Source organism: Onychomys torridus, chromosome 1, assembly GCF_903995425.1.
Source record: "Onychomys torridus chromosome 1, mOncTor1.1, whole genome shotgun sequence".
Lineage (NCBI taxonomy): Eukaryota > Metazoa > Chordata > Mammalia > Rodentia > Cricetidae > Onychomys > Onychomys torridus.
In genome coordinates, this window is record NC_050443.1 from 124,694,447 (window position 1) to 124,712,924 (window position 18,478).

The 18,478-nt window shown below is 48.8% G+C and overlaps 1 protein-coding gene across 1 annotated transcript; it reads right to left on the minus strand.

Moving 5' to 3' along the window:
* Positions 1-1,004: 1,004 nt before the first annotated feature.
* Positions 1,005-18,266, minus strand: Bbs1 (Bardet-Biedl syndrome 1). Its single transcript, XM_036178039.1, has 17 exons — positions 18,192-18,266; positions 17,815-17,891; positions 17,672-17,706; positions 14,959-15,231; positions 14,384-14,430; positions 14,256-14,294; positions 14,004-14,156; positions 12,326-12,347; positions 11,957-12,063; positions 10,418-10,538; positions 10,109-10,267; positions 8,445-8,514; positions 7,567-7,725; positions 6,098-6,231; positions 4,206-4,340; positions 3,544-3,630; positions 1,005-3,301 (listed from the first exon to the last, which is right to left on the minus strand). The coding sequence occupies exons 1-17, from the start codon at positions 18,236-18,238 to the stop codon at positions 3,215-3,217; spliced, it is 1,752 nt and encodes a 583-aa protein (XP_036033932.1). The 5' UTR covers positions 18,239-18,266; the 3' UTR covers positions 1,005-3,214.
* Positions 18,267-18,478: the final 212 nt, after the last annotated feature.

Below are 18,478 nucleotides of genomic sequence, written 5' to 3' on the forward strand. Positions count from 1 at the left end.
ACCATACTATTGAAAGACCCCCGGAGAGGTCTCCCCTCAGGAGAGACCCCCGGCTCAAGGAGCACACAGCGACCAGGGATCAGATGCAACAGCACGAGGTTTATTTAAACACAGGTACCTGGGCAACCAAGTCTCTCGGAAAACTTGCGCCCCTCTGGGTTGGTAAGATGGGTTTTTATAGCAAGAAGCGCGGGAAAGCATTAGTCAAAGGGTTCTGATTGGATAATTTAAACAAGGCGCGAATGGTTACAAAGCTCTGATTGGACAATTCAAAGTGAGGCGCGAATAGTCAAAGGGTTCTAATTGGACAAAGCTCTGTCAAAGTGAGGCGCGAATAGTCAAAGGGTTCTAATTGGACAAACCTCTGATTGGACAATTCAAAGTGAGGCGCGAATAGTCTAAGGGTTCTAATTGGACAAAGCTCTGTCAAAGTGAGGCGCGAATATATGAGCATAAATCAAATGGGGCGTGAACTCAGGCTCAGGGCGGTTTGTGGGTTTTTCCCTTGGTAACCAGATATGTGTGTTGACTCAACCCCTATCTAGAATTCCAGCTGCTCTGGCCCTCCCGCACTGACGCCAGGCAGTCTGCCCCTGACATCCTGCTTATCTATCGGCTATCTGGGCTGCGGTGGGGCCATTCTATTTCCTGGAACTGTCTTTTGTTCCCTTATAAGCCTTGCAAACATAGCATTACTATAGGGGTGCCGGGGGGTCTTTCACTATATGGGTGCCAGGAACTGAGCCCAGGTCCTTTGCAAGATCAGGAAGTGCTCTTATTCACTGAGCCCCCCATCTAGCCCATTTCTGACTTTAGAGGGAATAGATTGTTTAATTAAATAAATTCAGTATGAGTTTTTAAAATTAGATGTTATTAGGCTATACACACACACATAAATGCAAAGATTAAATACATCTTTGAAAGGATACCATGAGGACTGAACAGAGGAGTTGAGATCTAAGATAAACAGTTTGAAATTTAAAAGCCCACAAAAAAAAAAAAAAAAAAAAAGAAGCAAACAATGACCATGAAAGAAGGGAGAAGAAAATCAGGATCAATCTAGTCCTCTGAGGGATGACCCCTTTATCAGAAGGTGGGCTTAGCTGGAGCTCCAGAGAGAACAGTACAGCCCTGGGATGGAATGCTCATCTGTCCCCACCTCACAAAGCAATGAGTAGAAACAGCGCAGAAGCCGGAGGATACGGGAGCTTTGTCTATAGGAAAAGCATTTCCAGCTTCCGTTTACCACCCAAACTATTACATGTGTGAGCTGAATACAGCAATGTCCAGACAAGCAACATTATAAAGACTAGAATGGGTCTTAAAAAGAAGTTCCCCATGCATATGCTTTACCAAATGAGGGCAGAGTAAGAAGGAAGATGGGGTCTTCCCTGGATAAGGGAAAAGGGAGTTCCTATAAGGGAACTCTCTTATAGGAGTCTACACAGAAGCAAGGTATGAGGGAGGTATCCTGAGGGTGGGGGGGAAGCAGGTACCAATTCCATGAAAACATCTAAAAGTTCAAAATGGTTAGTTAATTCTCAGCTTTGAAGAGCTATGGAGAGAGTGCACATCAAATATTTTTGTTCTGATTTCACAGCTTGACTGGGGTGAAAGGGACTGGAATGTTTTTTGACCAAATACACAATGTAGCCTTATCATAACATAATACCCGTGACAAGGGGCCTATCCCCTTCCTGAGCAGACCTGCTAATTCTGCAGGTTAGGCTGGGTTCTGACTGACAGCAACATCCCATCCCCTCTCATCTCTCCATCTCCATTAGACTTCCTGCTCGTTCCAGCTGGGTCCCCACTGGCTGATGCAGCTGGACACCCTCTGCCATCCATGCTCAGGCAGTCTGTCTGTGAGGGGATGGGCTGTTTCTTTGGTCTAGGCCCATTGTCTCTTAGCCTGGCCCCCAATGTACTCTTTGGAAGGGTCAAGGTGGGCAGTGTTACCCTAGTCCCCAAGTGGGCTCAGAAGCTGTTACTGGGCAGTGGTGGCCAGCTTGGAGCCATTGGTCTTGTGGGCAAAAGCTTGTGAATATCACCTATTTGGGCCAATTCTTCCCTTCCTCCTGAGGAGCAGCCAAGCTCTGATGGTGTTGAGAGCTGAAAACAGTTTGGAATTAATCCAGTCAAATTCTTTTTTCTACTGGAGAGGAGGTGGAAGCAGGAGGCAGCCCTGAGCTGTGTGCCACACACCAGGCTGAACCTGGTCAGAAAGGAGAAAACGCTGGTTCCCATGGAGCAGGGTTCCTGGTTCTCAAGTGGTTCAGAATGGTCCTTGAGGAGGGCCAGGTTTGGCTGCCACTTGGGATCTAGACACATCTACATGTTGTCTTCAGCCTCACTCCGTACCACTCATGTGTACTTTTCAGTGGCCTCATGCATACTCTGGCCACTGCACAGAAAACATCCCAACTTCTGGACCATCTTGGGCCTGGGCCTAAGTGCATCCTGATAGGTACTTGTAGGCATCTGCCTCTTGGACCACTTCCTAGGTCCCAGAAATACTCCTCCTGGTGCCACCAGCCCCAGCTCTGCTATCTAGCTTGGTATTTGATTTCAGGAACAATGTCTCTGGACATGAGCATTCTGGTCAGCAGCAGGTGCTATGTAGAAGCTCTGGCTGGGGCTGGGACCTCGAGCTCCTCACATGGACCTCTCTATCCCCTGCACCACCTCCTCTGGCAATCTTTGTGGCTAGTCTGAGACTTGAGGACAGAGCCCTGTGTCTCCTGGGCTGCAAGGCAGAAGGTGGAGCCCCTCATTCATCTGAGGAATAGCACATGCGCCTGTAAGCTAAGCTGGCAGAAGCACCCCTAAAACCTTAAAGGGCCGCAGGGGTTCAGTCTCAGCTGAATTCCCAGGCCAAGCCCTTGAACAACTGTGGCCTTGATCTGAAACAGATGAGTGGGAGGGAGGAAGGTCTGGGCCTCTGCTCACTCGATCACCTCAGAGCTCTTCCTGGAACCCGGCAAGATTCTTTAAAGAGCTGGGGAGGGTGGTAGGCAGCAGGAATTGTGGGACAGTGCTCAGGAGGAGTCTGAGGGATGAGGAGCTGATTCTGAGCACTCCCTGTCTTGTGGCTCAGGCCCAGTGGCAAAGGTGGAGAGCAGGGACTGGTGTGTAGGGGTGTGGCCTGGGGACACTGGAAGTTGCTGGATCTGGCTGACTCCATTCTGTGGAGGCTTGAATGCTGGCCCAGGGCTCAGGCAGCTGCCAGCCCCTCACTCACAGGCATGTTGATGTGGGCACTCAACAGGGGCGCACTCTGGCCTTCCCGGAGCACCAGCACCTAGGGAGGAGAAGACATGGCGAAGGGAGCACACACCTTGACCTCTCCTCTTTGCTCAAATCTTCTGTCGGCGCTGGCTCAAATGATAGGCTGCCAGCCTATCTGTCAGAGGGACGGGAAGGCTGGGAGGCCTCTGCTGTGCTGACATATCTGGCCCAGGGCCCCAGAGTCCTGTCCACCCTCATCCTACTGTCTTCTCCAGAGTCTCACCTGGCTCTCTGAAATACCAAAGGGCAACCTACCTTGATCATGTCTGAGATGCCCTTGCTACTGAGACTCTCCACAAAGGTCTCCAGTGGGTAGCTGAGTCCTGGCACCAGCAAAGGGACCTATGTTTGGGGACAGAAATAAACTAGGTTTCGAAGCATTTGTGCCCGTCCTCTCTGCTGCATCTCAGGACGCTTCAGCCTGGGCAGGGGTGACAAGCCAGATCCGGGGACACGGTGACGGGAGGGTAAGTACATGCCTGGGGCCCATGGGTGTCTGGTTAGACCTAGACCTCTTGACAGCTACCAAGGCCAGGGTTGATTCTTCCCTATTCAAGAGTCTTGGTTTTTGCTTCTCCCAACTTGAGGACACCTTGAGCCCTGGGGGAAACCCAGCCCTTTGCTTCTGTAGTGACTGGGCCAGAGGGGGGTTCTTCTTCTCCAGCAGGAACATCTGGGCAGCATGAGTTCTGGAGCTCTCCACCCTCCCCAGCAGCATGGGGGTGTGCAGAGGAAGAAGTCACTCTGCTCTTTCCCAGCTCCTCTGTGTGGCTCCCTGGGGTCTCTCTGGCTGGGAAAAGGCAGTGGAGGCAGGAGCTGAGTCTGGTCTCTGGCTTGTGTTGGTCTGCTGGCCACTCCCTTACCTCAACCTAACAGTTAGGGGCACCTCATCAGCCCCAGCCCTGACTATCCAGTACCTTGAAGAAGGCCCGGGGCAGGGCATAGAGTGCCTCGTTGTACAGGAAGCAGATCTGCAGCCCCAGTACTGGCCGAGCTGTTGAGGTATTCTGTAGGTGAAGTGTGAGCTTAAAGGTGGGGCCCAGGCCTTGAACCTGTGGAAAGAGTAGATGGCGAGGCCCTTAGGACCCACTGGCCTTGAACACTGAATACCACCACCTTGCCTGCTGCTTCCTCATCAATGCCTTCAAGCCACCTTTTCCAGTTCTGTGCATCTGCTTCTTTTTCTTTTCTTTTCGGTTTTTGTTTGTTTGTTTTGCTGTTGTTTTTTTCCAAGACAGGGTTTCTCTGTGTAGTTTTGGTGCCTTTCCTGGATCTCGCTCTGTAGACCAGGCTGCCTGACCTCGAACTCAGAGATCTGCCTGCCTCTGCCTCCCGAGTGCTGGCATTAAAGGCGTGCGCCACCACAGCCTGGCTGTACATCTGCTTCTTAAAGGGCACAGCAGTTCAGAGGTGTACAGGATGGCAAAGGCACAGATCAGGGAAGGTCTTGATGGAGGCTACATAAGGAATTGTAGGTAAAGTTGGCTTGGGGCTGCAGCTGTACTCACCACTGACCCCAGGACCTGACGGTCTTCTCCTCTCATCCCAGTGAGATTTAATCATCAACAATTTAAACACCAGCCCACACCCTATTCTAAGTGGCTCTATAACCTTTTCTGTATCCAGCCTCTTTCTTCAGAAAAGAAACAAATGAAGGTGGGCATGGCGGCGCACGCCTTTATCCCAGCACTAAGGAGGAGAAACAGGCAGATCTCTGAGTTCAAGGCCAGCCTGGTCTACAGTGTGAGTTCCAGGATAGCCAGGACTAAACAGAGAAACCTTGTCTAGGGAGGAGGGGAAGAAAAGAAAAGGAGGGACTGGAACATGGAGGTTCTGATAACACGCTCAGGCTCACTGAGAACTGGGGCTGTGTGGGCCTTGAGGTTGCTCGTGTGTGTGTGTGTGTGTGTGTGTGTGTGTGTGTGTGTGTGTGTGTGTATCTGTATGTGTCTCTCTGTGTCTGTCTGTGTGTACCTGTGTATGTGTATGTAGTATATTTGTATGTGTGTGTCTCTCTGTGTCTGTGTGTGTGTGTGTATGTGTAGTATATTTGTATGTGTGTGTCTCTGTGTGTGTTGTATTTGTATGTGTGTGTATGTGTGTGTTGTATTTGTGTGTGTGTGTGTGTGTATCTGTATGTGTCTCTCTGTGTCTGTCTGTGTGTACCTGTGTATGTGTATGTAGTATATTTGTATGTGTGTGTCTCTCTGTGTCTGTGTGTGTGTGTGTATGTGTAGTATATTTGTATGTGTGTGTCTCTGTGTGTATGTGTGTGTTGTATTTGTATGTGTGTGTATGTGTGTGTTGTATTTGTGTGTGTGTGTGTGTGCGCGCGCACGCGCGCGCGGATGCTCAGGGCATATAGGGTCAGGTCAAGGTGACCCTACCCTGAACCACGCAGTCCTATTCCCAGGTTGCCATGCCAACAGAAATCACTCTCTTCTTTGAACTTTGGCCAGGAGAATCCTTTCAGATATCTGGGAAGAAATGTCCCACTGTAACTACTATGTGCTTATACCCTACTCCAGCCCAGGGGTTTGTCTGAGGTACAGCGTGGAACAGGGGAGTAAATCTCCCTCTGTAGCCAGCCACAGGCAGGACAGCAGGCAAGACTGAGCAGCCCTCCTGAGGAGCAGTAAAGGAGGAAAGAGCCACTCTCTCAGGAGGACAGGCCTCAGTCTCCAGAGCTGTGGGGAGGTGAGAAGGGAGCACAGGGCTAGGTGGCTTGGCACTGGCTCTGGGTGCTTACCTGTACAGCAGGAGGACCCACTCACCCCTGCCCCTAATGTCCCCACCCCTGGGTGCTTACCACAGCATGCAGCTTGAGTGGCTCCCGAGCTGTGGTTGACATGGGGCTCAGGCTGGACTCCAGGGCCTGTACATAGGCCCTGGCAGCCCGCAGGCGCAGTAGGTAGAGGTCTGTCTGGAAGGTTCGGTGCATGGCTGCAGAGGGAAACATGAAGGCTGAATGGAGCAGTGACCAGATCATGTGAGAAGAATGGAGAAGGAAGGCATGACAGGTAGGAACAAGGCCTGCAGAATCTGGGAATATAGGAGGAGTGCCATACTGGATGCTGTGGGCCATACCCTATTTCCTCCTTATCTTGGTCTCCATCCCTGGTACCTTCTGGCCAGCCCTCAAGGCTGGTGTTCCCTGTTTCAAGGCTGGTCTTGACCTTGGTCTTCTCACCCACCATCTTGTTCTCTGAATAATATAGGGCCTGCCCTGACTCTGGCCACCCCAAAGAACATCAGCTTCTGGCTCTTTAAGGATTTGAACTTGTTCCCATAGCCACATGCCAAGCTCCGTACGTGTAGACATTGTTGTGTGGTGTGTCCCTAGCAGCTTGTGGGTGCCCAGGCCTGCCTCAGCTTTGAACTGCCTCATGATCATCTTCATCTGAGGTCCCATCCACACCAAGTTCAACATAATGGAAACCAGCCTCACCCTGCACCTGTCCCACCCACTTACTGGTCCCCAAGTCCCCTTGGCCCATCCCTTACCCCTAACCATTTGCCCAGTGCAGATGACCCTCTTCAATCCACCTCTAGAGCCACAGCCCCCACTCTAATTACTTTGGTGCTGGGTTGGTTTTTGTTTTATTTTTCTGTCAGGGTCTCACTATGTAGCCCAGGCTGATCATGAACTGGATCTCCCACCTTCCACCTCCCGATTGCTGGGATTATAAGTGTGTGCCATCACATCCATCATGAAGATAGTTTTATAATTTCCTTTACTAGACTTTATATCTGGTCACCTTATGGAATTTAACTCTCTACTGATTTTTTGACACTTTATCCATTTACATATTTGGTTGGTTTTTTGTTTTGTTTTTGGTTTTTGGGGTTTTTTTTTTGTCCTGGAACTCACAGAGATCTGCCTGCTTCTGCCTCTCTCAAGTGCTGGGATTAAAGGCGTGTGCTATCATCATGCCCAGCAATATTTTTCATTCTGTTGTGCTCCAGGAGCCCTTGGAAGAAAGCATTTAGCACCCAACATGAAGTTAGCCGGACTGAGCTGCCTGGTATCATCATAGGTAACGAATGAATGGGTGAGCAGGAACACTTAACAACAAGAAGAATGCTGGTGAATTCTCCTTTTCTCTTGAGAATTCCTGCTCTGAATGCCAAGGGTCCCGACTCTCACTAACAGCATCCTCCGCCTGGAGGATCAGTTCGTTACCTGACGGCTATACCTCTGACCTTCCCTGTTGGCCGAGGTCTCTCTCATGCTCAAGGCCCCCAGTGGGAGTCTCTGTGTTCTTCCAGGAGTCTTACCCGTGCCAGCTTCCCGCTCCCGCAGGGTCTGGTCCACATAGAGCCGGGTCTTCCGGGGCACATTGAGTTTTGTGGTCTGTGCCAGTGGTGGCCCTATCTCACCTGTGCCTTCCCCAAACACCGCTGTACGCTTCAGGATCTTGATGACAAGGCCACCACCTGCAAAGTGGGCAAGAGAAACATATCCATTGCCCTGTCCTACCCCACATTCCCACTCTTTCCAAAACAATTACATTCATGTCCATACCCGTCCTGTCTTCCTTACAAGCTTCACTTTCTAGAAGGAATGAAATATCTCAAGTCTGTCTTTTTTCTCCTGAGGAAGGGACTCATGTAGCTTAGGAGAGCCTTGAACTTCCCTCTGTGTTAAAACATGACCTTGACCACCTGATCCAGCACACGTGGCTCCCAGCAACCCTCCTATCACCAATTCATTCATTCCTTTTTTTTTTTTTTTTGATTTTCAAGACAGGGTTTCTCTGTAGCTTTGGTGCCTGTCCTGGACTAGCTCTGTAGACCAGGCTGGCCTTGAACTCACAGAGATCCACCTGCCTCTGCCTCCCGAGTGCTGGGATTACAGGCATGCGCCACCACCGCCCAGCCATTCATTCCTTTACTAGCTGTTTATGAAGTACTGTGATTTTCTTGGCACTATGGTGGATGCTGAGGGTGCTAGGTAACCTGGAGAGGCACAGGCCTGACCAGGATTGGCTCCTAGGCAGAAAAATCCAACTGCTGATAAGCTGATCCAACCTTACACAGAACATGTGCACAGGCCTGGCTTTCCACCTGTTCTATCCACAGCTCTCCTCCTTCCCCCCAGAATCTCATCTCTCCACTCCAGGTCCACCCTGTCCTTCCCAGATCTGAGTTCTCACCTCGAGTAGTCATGATGAGGGTGTTGTCCTCTCGCCCGTACCGGCCAAAGCAAAGGCTGGTTACTGCATCCTATGTGGAGAAACCAGATGTTACCTGGGAAGACAGCTTGAGAAGGAAAGCAAGATGGCCAGAGGGAGAGGCCAGATGAAAGAAAAAAATGGGTGAGATGTGAAGAGAAGCTGAAGAATGCTCTGGAAATACTTCTTGGATTATTCATCTCCCTTCCAACCTCACCGGCCCTGCTAAGCTCCACCTGAAATACCCCTATCCCTCTTTTGGAGTGGCTTTTTTTTTTTTTTTTTTTTTTAAATCAATCTCTTGGGCCACCTAGTCTGTGTCTCCACTGTGTCCTTGATTGCCTCTACTGCCTTTCAAAACCACAACCCTCCAATGACTTTTGCTCTTCTTGGCAGGATATTTAAGATCTTTCACATCAGACTCCACTCTACCTTCCCCAGTTTTCTCCTAACCCTCTACCCCCCCAGTACATCAGGCCCAAGCACTGCCTTCAGATTTTACGTAGCACTCATAAAACCACTTAGTTTTGCATTAAGAAATGTTCACACAGGGCTGGTGAGATGGTTTGGAGGGTAAGAGCACTCACTGTGCAGATCTGACAACCTGCCTTCGATCCCCAGAACTCATGGAGGAAGGAGGGCTCATCCCTGAAACTTGACCTCTCATCCCCACATGCTCACCCTGGCACATGCACACATGGAGTATGTGTGTGTGTGTGTGTGTAAAAAGAGCCCTGGAACTCGAACTAGAAAGATGGCTCAGCAGTTAAAGGCACTGGCTGCTTTACCAGAGGACCCAGGTTTGATTCCCAGCACCCACATGGTGGCCTGTAACTCCAGATTCAAGGGATCCTATGTCCTTTTCTGGCCTCCATGGGACTATGCACTCATGGTGCACAGACATGCATGCAGGCAAACAAGCCACACACACAAAATTAATTTAATAAAAAAATAAATCCCAACTGGTTATCCAATACCAAGTAGTCAATCCTGAAATCATATACATACTAAAATGAACTGATCAGATTATAAGTGTGTATGTAAAATAATAACAACTGAAGAAAGAGAGGCCAAGCTGGGTGGCAGTGGTGCATGCCTTTAATCTCAGCACTCTGGAGGCAGAGCCAGGCAGATCTCTGTGAGTTCGAGGCCAGCCTGGTCTACAGAGCGAGATCCAAGACAAGCACCAAAACTACACAGAGAAGAAACCCTGTAGGCAACTCTACACATCATGATAGTTTCAGCCAGTATCTCTGAGACTGTCCCTATGGGGTCAGGAGAGGCGGTGAAGAAGCAGGGCTAGATGCATGGGGGAGAGGGGATGAGGCCCCACCCAAGGCTATTGGCAGTCCATGGCTGCTGGAGGTGGGGGTCATTTTTCTTTGGGGGTGCAGCCACCGGTAAGCTGGTCACGGTTCAGTGAATACACCCACCCCATACACATGCCAACAGCCCTGAGTAAACAAAGTAGGTTATTTAAAAACAAAGACATGACAGTGAGAGAGACCGATTGGGGGAAGGGTTTCAGGCAGAGGGGAGTTAAGGGGTGTGGGTGAACGACATCAATTACACACATAATAAAAACGTATGAAAGGGGAGGAAGGGCTTGGGAAGAGGGCCGGCAGCAATGCTGAAGGTGTGCTCACGGGGGCGTGGATGACATTAAGCAGGGCCTTGTCACGGTAAATGCGGACTTCCCCATTGGCCAGGGCAGCCATGACAGCCTGCAGGCCCCGGGACCGCTGCTCCAGGAGGTTCATGGTCAGGATGGCTGCAGGCATCTGCACTGTCCACAGCTTCTTACCCTAGCAAGAAACAGCCAGTGTGTCTGCAGGAAGCTCAGGGCTTCAGTGGAAAGTAAGGGCAGCAGGAGCAGGTTAAGGGAGAGCTCTGGGCAAACAGGGCAGATGGTGTGGAGGGGAGGGGGAGGGGGGGGGGCTTGCCAGAGACCACACCTTGTGGGTGAAGCCATGCAGACTCTCCTGGGTGCTGCCCACCACCAGGGTCTTGTGTACCCGGACCAGCCCCACAGGCTGGGCACTCAACTCGATGCAATACTTGGGGTGTTTGGAGTCTCTGTGGAATAAACACACAATCTCTGCCCAGAGCAGCCTTGCCTCTATCTCCCTGGCTGACCCAGCCTTCTAAGCACTCCCAGATTAACCTGAAAGCACCCCTGGTCCTGAGCAGATGATGGGATTATTTCTCCAACTACCACTTTGTAGATGTACGACCTTGGATAACACCAGCTGTGTTTTCCTACTCTGTGCCCTCCTGCCCTTCACAATGTGACAAGTCTAACAGCCTGGGATTTCAGAGTTGTGAATACATTTACTGTAGAGCAGTCTAGCCAACACTATTAGACCTGGGAAGTGTACTGGTTTATGAGAAAAGGATCTTTAGTTTTCCAGTCTCTCCTTCTTAGTTTTCCTTTTCCAGAAGAAACAGTTAACTCCTGATTAAAATCCTAATCCATTCATTCACTTCCTACTGGTCACAGCTCTAAGTCTACACCATTGGGCTGAACTCTGCCGCCTCCAGCAAAGTATCAGAATTATCTAAGTAACAGACATACAAAGTTCATCTACTTTGCTTGAACCTGGAAGACCACTGTAGCAGCATTAATAATAATGAAAAACATGTGACCACCAAATGGCAAAGTAAACACATCTATATAGTGTATTTACATATGTAAGTTCTTTTTCCAGAAATTACCCCAGGCTCGGACCCACTTTTCCTCAGGCCATCTAATGACTGTGGGTCTCCACTGGCTTCTGGGCTCTGTTCCAAGGCTGGTGCAGATTCCTGGGTTCTAGGAATTCTCCCTTCTTAGCCTTCCAAAAGTTGGGACTAAAGGTGCAAGAGCCTTCAGGTCACCCCAGCAGACGATGTTTCTCGTCCCACTGAGCCTCCACTGCTCCTCAGTAAGCACCCATCTAACTTGCAATGGCTGTAATGCCTGTCTTCCCCAGGAAGGCAGGAACTGTGTTTGCAGCATTCCATCACCTCCAACACTCTGGACAGTGCTAAATGCATGGTAGATGCTCACTAAATGTCTTAGATTAAGACTGTCTGGAGCTGGGCGGTGGTGGCGCACGCCTTTAATCCCAGTACTCGGGAGGCAGAGCCAGGTGGACCTCTGTGAGTCTGAGGCCAGCCTGGGCTCTACAGAGTGAGTTCCAGGAAAGGGTCCAAAACTACATGGAGAAACCCTGTCTTGAAAAACAAAAACAAAACAACACCAAACCAACAATATAGCAAATACAAGGGATTATATCTGTTTCCTCCACCTCTGATGGTACTGTTGTGTATTACAAAAACTGTGTCAGGCTCCTTCACTCTTTGCCAGCCTCCTCCTCCCCTCTACTCTCACCAGTTTAACCTCCTTTACAAATTCTTCCATCTTTTCCATCCCAAAGTCCAGCCCCCAAACCCCCTGATCATCTTGCAAGGCTCTGAAATCACCAGGTCTCTGAGGCCACAACTGTGTCTACCTTCTCAGGATATAGATGCTCCCATTTCGGCAGGCAGCAGTCAGCCGGAACTCCACATCAAACTGGCCAGAAACCTCCAGGAAGACTGGGACACTGGGCAGGCTCATCTGCAGAGAAAAGGCTCCAAACATACTGACCATAGTTGGAAGAAACTGTTAATTCCTGATTAAAATCCTAATCCATTCCTTCACTTCCTACTGGTCACAGCTCTAAGTCTACACACCATTGGGCTGAACTCTGCTGCCTCCAGCAAAGTATCAGAATTATCTAAGTAGACACAAAATATGTCTACTTTGTTTGAACGTGGAAGACTGCTGTAGCAGCATTAATAGTAAAAAACTTTTAAGTGGACCTTGACCTGACACTGACCTTGGTCAAAATTGGTGAGGCGCTTGCAGGGTTCAATGCACTAGGAGGCTCCTTGTTCTTTCAGTACGACAGGCAATCGCAGGAACAGGGACACTTGCAATCCTCATTTCTCAAAGGTCTGTCTTCAAGGGCCTGATCATGGTGGTGAAAATCTGTCATAGCAAGAAGTGGCGCTCCTACCGTAGTGAACCGCCAGACGGCCCAGCAGCAGGGTGATGGAAGGGAAGGAACGAGGGCAAAACGAGGTAGCATACGCATGAGGTGTCGCAATAATGAAACCAATGTTATATGGCAAAATTAGTTGTCTTTTGCCAACAAACATAACATTTCTCTTTTTCCTTTTGGTTTTTCGAGACAGGGTTTCTCTGTAGCTTTGGGAGCCTGTCCTGGATCTCATTCTGTAGACCAGATTAGCTTTGAACTCACAGAGATCCACCTGTCTCTTTGTGCTGGGATTAAAGGCGTGCATGTGTGTGCCGCCATCGCTGCCGCTCTCCCCCTCCCCCCCTACCCCACCCCCACCTCTTCATCTCCCCCCCTCCCCCTCCCCCCCCCTACCTAACAATGAGTACTGTCTAAATCACTTATGAGCTATTCATATAGTCAAAACAAACATGGCCACACATTTAAGAGTTTAGTATGTGGCTTATACCTGTAATCCCAGCATCGAAGCAGAGGCAGGAGGACTGCTGCATGTTCAAGGTGAAATTGGCTTATAAATCTAGTTCCCCAGTTCCAGGCCAGCCAGAACCACCTAGCAAGACTTCGTCTCAAAATCAAAGCAAAACAAAACAAAACTCTCTAAACAACAACAAAAACATTTTTTAAAAGAAAATCCAAAGCGGGGTGGTAGTGGCGCATGCCTTTAATGCCAGCACTCGGGAGGCAGAGCCAGGAGGATCTTTGTGAGTTCGAGGCCAGCCTGGTCTACAGAGTGAGATCCAGGAAAGGCGCAAAGCTACACAGAGAAACCCTGTCTCGAAAAACAAAACCAAAAAAAAACAACAAAACAAAAAGATAAAAAAAGAAAATCCAAGCTGCCAGTGGTGGCGCAAGTCTTGAATCCCAGCACTCAGGAGGCAGAGGTGGTCAGATCTCTTAAGTTTGAGGCCAGCCTGGTCTACAGAGTGAGTTCCAGGACACACAGAGAAACCCTGTAACCAAAAAAAAAAAAAGCAACCAAACCAAACAAATGAAAAAAATCACAAACAACCAAACAATTAGTGTTAAGAGTTCTCAAAGTCTCTTTAAGGCTCAAATATGGTGTTCTCAGAATGTTACTCAAGAGAAGCAGCATTAAAAAAAACAATCTGTGAAGGAAATGTACAGAAATGCTAAGAAGTGGGTGTCCCTACATAGTGGAATCATTTTTATATTTCTCTTTATTTTCTGAATATTCTGTAATAAGAATTATTATCTTTGCCCTTAAGAAAATAAGTTTGGGGCTGGAGAGATGGCTCAGAGGTTAAGAGCACTGACTGCTCTTCCAGAGGTCCTGAGTTCAATTCCCAGCACCCACATTGTGGCTCACAACCATCTGTAATGAGATCTGGTGCCCTCTTCTGGCCTGCAGGAATACATGCAGGCAGGACACTATACATAGCAAATACATAAATCTTAAAAAAAAAGAAAGAAAGAAAGAAAAAGAAAATAAGTTTGATAATTACTATCATGTCACAGCTGTTCATAGCCATCCCTGTTAACTGCAAAAAATAATGTATGCACCTTTATAGGGCAACAAAAAGAGAAGGCCATTACCTGCCGCTTGATAACCTTGGATTTGTGCTGGTTCACAAACGCCTCCATCTCACTCAGCTCCAGCTGTAGAAACCTGCACACACACAGAATTAGCACCTGCATGCCACGGCAGGGCTGCTCCTGGGGCTAGTCGGCAGATACCCGCTTTGCCCTGCCTCCACAGGACTCCTACCTGAGTGACTGGACAGACAAGGGCACCTCTGCCTTTTCCCTGCAATGAGAGCCCAAAATGGCGGCTTTAGCAAGGGCCACAGGGAAGTTTTGGGATGAGGCGTGGAAAGCAGGGAAGTGGACCCTCACCGGATGCCCTCCAGCATCTCCTTCAGGGTTAAGGGGTCGATCCGGTCCTGTGTCAGCAGGAAAGAAGGGAGAGCCTGTGAGCTCTAGCAGCCATGTCCTCAACCGACTCACTACGTCTACATCTGGAGACAAGGGGTAGGTCTTCTTCCTCTCTGCTTTTTTCCCAACTGCCTGACAGGAACCCCAAGTCCAAGACCTGGATTTGAATTCAGTCTCAGGACCATGTTCACGCCCGTCATCCTCTTTCCTGTTGCTCTCCCAGGGATCCCTACTCTGCAGGGTCATCCCCCACTCACTCTAGAGTGAGTCTCTCCCTTCTTTGGTTTCCCTTCACCCACAGGTAGGAATGGATGTGGCTAGAACATAGCGGCTCTCTGTGCTTGCTCTCCAAAGGACCTGGCTCAGTGCTTCCCTGGAAGCTATTTCTTGGGGCCGAGCACAGCATCTCACTGCTGATGCCCCAGCTGGGTTACGGCCTATCTCCCACTATCGGCCCATTTGTGAGCCCACTCTTCTGAGTCTGGTCCTCACTCAGCAGCTGCTATCTTTGTGATCTTGTTCCCTAGGTCACTTACCTCTTTGGCTTGGTTCCAAAGATCTTGTTCCAAAGGGTTTGGAGGTAACTGGGGCAGGCTGAACTTGAAGTAGGGTCTGAGATTCTTATACACATAGACACAAGGTCCTGAAGCCAGCGCTAGGGCCGGCGTCCTGGGTTCATGTTGTTCCATGAGGAAGGTGGCAGCAGAGGCCGGCAGGGCAGGCAGTGGGCTTTCTGTCAGCACGGCTGGTCCTTTGAGCACCTTCAGACGGGGCTGCTGCCCACCTGGGCCAAGGTCTCCCACCACCAGCTGCAGGGAAAAGAGGCCATTCAGCATAATGGTCATTTCTTCAGTGACCTTCTTTTTTGTTGTTGTTTTTTGTTTTTTCAAGACAGGGTTTCTCTGTAGCTTTGGAGCCTGTCCTGGACTAGCTCTGTAGACCAGGCTGGCCTTGAACTCACAGAGATCCACCTGCCTCTGCCTCCTGAGTGCTGGGATTATAGGCATGAGCCACCACCGCCCGGCTTCAGTGACCTTCTTAGGCTCAGCCTTTCTGTTGGTGTTTACTAATCCATCCTCACATGCACAAAGGTTTTGCTGTTGTGGGCTTGGAAGAAGTATCCCCTTAGGAAAGCTAATGAGCCATTCTGAACTCAGGTTCCTCTCTTGCAAAAGGGAATGCTACCCTATAACACCTGGAGGAGATCAAATGGAATCCTGAATTATAGAGGCTGGTGACTGCTCAGGGTGGCAGATGAAGGGTTTCTCCATCATTCATTCCTTTTCTTTTACTATAATAGTGGGGACTGAACCCAGGACTTTGAACACTGTTGTAATAGTCTCTGTTATGAGGCTAAATATACTTATGTTATATTTGTATTGAAATCAAGCTTTTTGTTTGTTTTGTTTTGTTTTTGAGATAGGGTTTCTCTGTGTAACAGCCATGGCTGTCCTGGAACTCACTCTGTAGACCAGGCTGGCCTCAAACTCAGAGATCTGCCTGCCTCTGCCTCCCAAGTGCTGGGATTAAAGGCATGTGACACCACAGCCTGGCTGAAATCAAGTTTTTGCCAAGGAAAATTTCTAATTATAAAGGAAAGTAGAGAGACAAATACTATGGATTCCTATATGGACCACTATCAGCTTCTACAATCACCAGCCTCTTGATAACCTATGCTCTCTTGAGAAAGAAAAACCTTACTTCCTTGAGTTTTCATATATATATATATATATATTTTTTTTTTTTTTGGTTTTTTGAGACAGGGTTTCCCTGTGTAGCTTTGTGCCTCTCCTGGAACTCGCTTGGTAGCCCAGGCTGGCCTCAAACTCACAGAGATCCGCCTGCCTCTGCCTCCCAAGTGCTGGCATTAAAGGCGTGCGCCATCACCACCCAGCTGAGTTTTCATATTCTAAATTACATATATTTATATGTGTGTGGGCACATCCATGCCACAGCATATATGTAGAGATCAGAGGATCAGAGTTGGTTCTCTCCTCCTACCCCATGCATCCAAGGACTGAACTCAGGTCATCAGGCTTAGCAGCAAGCACCTTTATCCAATGATACTTTAATGCCTGTTCCCAGTCAAGGTATTTTCCCTTGCACCAAAGAATCATGTCACAGTATCTGAACTCTGAGGCTATATGCTTACTTCAGCAGCACATATACTAAAACTTGGATGATATGGAGAAGATTATTAGCATAGTCTCTACTCAGAGATGACACACAGAAATTGGGCATGGTGGTGCACGTCTTTAATCCCAGCACTTGGGAGGTAGAGGATCTCCATGGGTTTGAGGCCAGTCTGGAACCTCCTCTACATAGAGAGTTCCAAGACAGCCAAGACTACTACACTGAGAGACTTTATCTTAAAACAAAACAAAACACCAAAACCAAACCAGTTTTGTGAATCATTTCTCATTTTTAAGCCCCTTTTTCTGTACGATAAACTAAAAAATTAAGTCATAACACTTAGACAAAAAGAATTGGGGCCTGTAGTGGGCAAAGGTGCTTGCCACCATACCTGATGACCTGAGTTCAACCACTGGAACTTACATGGGAGAGAACTGTCACCTGTCTGCCACACTTCATGTACCCTCCCACACACTAAATAAATAAATAAAAATATCAAAATTAACTTTGTTTCTAATGTTGTTTTGGGATGGGAATGGGTTTTTTTTTGTTTGTTTGTTTTTTTGAGGCAGGGTCTGTCTCATTATGTAATTCTGCTGGTCTCAAACTTGTCAGGCCAGCCCCAAACTCAGAGATCCACCTGTCTCTTTTGCACAAATGCTGTTATTAATGGCATGCATGCATCACCACTCCTGGCCCCCAAATTAATTCTTAGAGACTTAATGTCTTGGCATTATGAATCTACATTTTGCTTTCTGTTTTATTTCTACAGATCATGTTATAAAATTAATATTCACTTTCTAAATTAAAAAAGAAATACCAGGGTTGGAGAGATGTCTCAGTAGTTAAGAGGTCTGGCTGCCCTGGATCCCAGCACCCAACATGGTAGCTCACAACTGTCTGTAACTCCAGTTCTAAGGGATCTGACACCCTCACACAGACATACATACACGAAAAACACCAATGCACATAAAATAATAATAAATAATTACTTAAAAGAAAGAAAGAAGTTCCAACTAAATGTGTCTTTTCAGTACTAGTGGGCTCCTGGGTTTGCAGCGTCTCTTCGCGAATCTCACTTCTGAATTTTCCCCACTCAACTTTCTGATTGCTTACCTTGTACTCCCCATCGCCATGCAAATCTGCCAGAGCTGGAAAACACAAGACGGTCGTAAATGAGAATCCCAAAGGTTTCACCGTTACCTAACCTTGCCTTCCTCCTAGAATCCAGGCGTTCCTAGGTCTGGAGACTCACTCACCCAGGCAGGAGGAGAAAGTGTGGATGTTGGCCATGGGGTCGTAGTGAGCGTCCAGCCATTTCGAATTGGCTTCGTTGCTGCGAGGGAAAGGAGAGGAGCGTCGGAAAGTGAGTCCCACAGGAAAGGAAGAAAGTTCTGAGTAAAATGATGCCTAAGACTGAGAGCACGGAGAAAGGGGAACCTGGGATCAGTTGCCGCCCGGAGTGATCTGCCAATCACATACACACAGACACTCTTGGCCTTCGGCTTCAGTTACTGATTTATAAAGGGCCTTTCCACAACGTCCAGTGCTGCCCGAAAGCAAGAGTGCAGGACCGGCACCAAGGCACCGTCAACTCATCTGAGGGAAAGGCAGCCGTGAACACCCGGGACTTCACCTCTCAGCTCTCGCGCTGTCGGAATCCGACGAAGACGTAGCAGCCATGTTTCCTGGCGTCGCCTCGGCAACCACCTCCGCCGTAGCGCAACGCCCAATAGTACCCGGACACCGGAAAGTACAGAAACAAACGTTCCGGAATGAAATTGTCCCGGCTGGAACCAAACAAGAAAAGCGCCGGTCCCTTGCCCACGTTTTCCCTTGCACCATTATTTTGATTTATGGTTTCTGCATCAATAACAGGATCCTTGGCTTCGAGGCCTGGGGAGGAGCCCTTGTTGGGGTTAA

Coding starts and splice junctions, on each gene's coding strand:
- Bbs1 (XM_036178039.1), bottom strand. CDS start 18,238: ATGGCTGCTACGTCTTCGTCGGATTCCGACAGCGCGAGAGCTGAGAG. Junction 17,892..18,191: donor GACAGCGCGAGAGCTGAGAG/GTGAAGTCCCGG, acceptor TTTCCCTCGCAG/CAACGAAGCCAATTCGAAAT. Junction 3,631..4,205: donor TGCCCCGGGCCTTCTTCAAG/GTACTGGATAGT, acceptor CCCCAAACATAG/GTCCCTTTGCTGGTGCCAGG.